Raw genomic sequence first — 1,979 nt, forward strand, 5'->3', positions numbered from 1 at the left:
TGTGTGTGTGTGTGTGTGTGTGTGTGTGTGTGTGTGTGTGTGTGTGTGTGTGTGTGTGTTTAGAGGGGCTAAAGAGAAGCAAAGAAGTGCTGCCTTTGAGGATGCTCCCTGTGTGACTCCTCTCTCCTACATGGACACTGCTTGCGTGTTGTTTCAGCAAACAGAAGGGTCCTCAGATGATCCGAGACGAGCACAAGGCCACTGCAGCCCACCCAGGAGCCGAGGGCCAGAACCACTGACTTTCAGACACGCACACAGACTCACTTTTTCACAGCAAAGCCACGAGAAGTTATTTGTACTGACCAAGTCTGGTTTGAGACTGGAACTCTTTGTGCCAGATATAGTCTAGCAAAGTCGACTCAGTGTGTTCGGATCATTGGAATACGGGCGATTAGAAAGCTGTAAAACCTCAAAACCAGTTGTTGTTTTTAACTCCACGTTTCTGACATTTCCTTGTCACGGAAAGTTTTCACATTTGTGAAAGATAGTCATCAACAAGAGTCAACGAAACGATGCAGCTTGAAGGTTTGAGGTATATGAGAAACGGTGGACGGGTGGTTTTGAGAAAGAGAAGGCCCGTGATGTCTCTGCTGGCCAGGCGCTCACATATGGCTGAGCTTTGCTTACACAGCCTCACTTCAAGGCGAAGGGCCCTGCAAACATAAACAGTGGAGCGGCTGCAGTTGGAGCAGGGAGGCAGCCGCCTGCTTACCGGGGAACTTTTCTACACTAAACAATGGATCAAGTGACGCACGGGCCTTTTGGCAGCGCAAAACAGACCCAGACCTTCCAGCACGTTTATATCTCTGCTCTCTCAATATTTATCTCCGGGGGGAAATATACAGTTTTCCACTCCTTTTTGTCCGTCCCTGTGTGTGTCTTCCACCTTTGGCGCAGCAGAACCAGAAAACACAAACAGTGTGACTGAACAGCTCTCCCGCGCCGACTATTTAAAGCCCGTCGTAAAGTAACTGTATCACTAATAAACTGCAGGTGATGGCAATGAAGATAAACAAGCGTTGCACCAGGTTTTGTGCAACAAACTGATTTTCACTTGTGTTTTCTGTCCAGTTGAATTCCACACGAGGAAACTCCTGCTATGCAAGTCGGGGCATTTGAAAGTCACGTTTGTAAAAAAAAAAGTGTGTGCTTCTGTGTTATATCTCTTTTATGACAGGGCACAATGGGAACTGGAGGCGCTCAGGAGCCAGCGAATTCACCCAAATTACAGCTACCAGTTGCTCGGGTAACCGGAGAGGAATGAGGGCCAAATGATGGTGTGTAATTTCCTAATGAATCAGGGGGCAGTGCTTCTTTTTCACACGTAGAGACCTCCTCTGCCTGTTAGCGTAACAACAGGAGGGCTTCTCCAGTGCAGTTGTTCGCTTGGTGAGTCACCCAAACATTGTGCATAATTTCATATACAAATGGTCATAAGGGGTTTTTTTCTTTCTATTTAGTAGGCACAATTTTATTACACAGTTTAACAAGGTACAGCCTTTTTCAGCCCCCTGAGAAATTATACAATATTGTAAAATACCGTATATTGTTGACTCATTTAAAAAAAATCCTTCTCGGTATTTTAGTTTGGAGAGGTTCTGATCAGTTTTAAAGTGCCCGTGAATTTTCATTTTATTATTTTTTTAATAATACAAATGCATTTTGTAAGGATAACATAGTGCAAAAAACAACCTGACACTGCTAAGATTAACAGTGAGATATTTGCATGTGAAGCAACAGGAAGTGGTGTCAAAGMGGAATGTCTGCATGTGAGGAGAGCTCTGTTAAAACAACACAGACTGTAGAAAATAATYTTTCTTTAGATCATAGATCATTTTGAGTCACTTTCAGAATGAGACAAAAGAGTCTGGGTTCAAATAATATTGTTTTAAAAGGGGCAATATTATGTGTTTCTCAGGCATATATTGAAATACTATACCATAATAATGTACCTATGTCACCTTTAGCTGTTATTAAAA

The 1,979-nt window shown here is 43.2% G+C and overlaps 1 protein-coding gene across 1 annotated transcript in view; it reads left to right on the forward strand.

The window, feature by feature from the left end:
• The window catches only part of hsd17b3 (hydroxysteroid (17-beta) dehydrogenase 3), a gene marked incomplete at its 5' end in the record, with an annotated part of 21,652 nt that extends 19,706 nt beyond the window's left edge, over positions 1 to 1,946 (forward strand). The window contains 1 exon segment of the mRNA XM_014002542.1: positions 1,178 to 1,946. Coding sequence (XP_013857996.1) covers positions 1,178 to 1,250 — 73 coding nt within the window.
• Positions 1,947 to 1,979: the final 33 nt, after the last annotated feature.

Source organism: Austrofundulus limnaeus, unplaced genomic scaffold (genome assembly GCF_001266775.1).
Source record: "Austrofundulus limnaeus strain Quisiro unplaced genomic scaffold, Austrofundulus_limnaeus-1.0 Scaffold14, whole genome shotgun sequence".
NCBI lineage: Eukaryota > Metazoa > Chordata > Actinopteri > Cyprinodontiformes > Rivulidae > Austrofundulus > Austrofundulus limnaeus.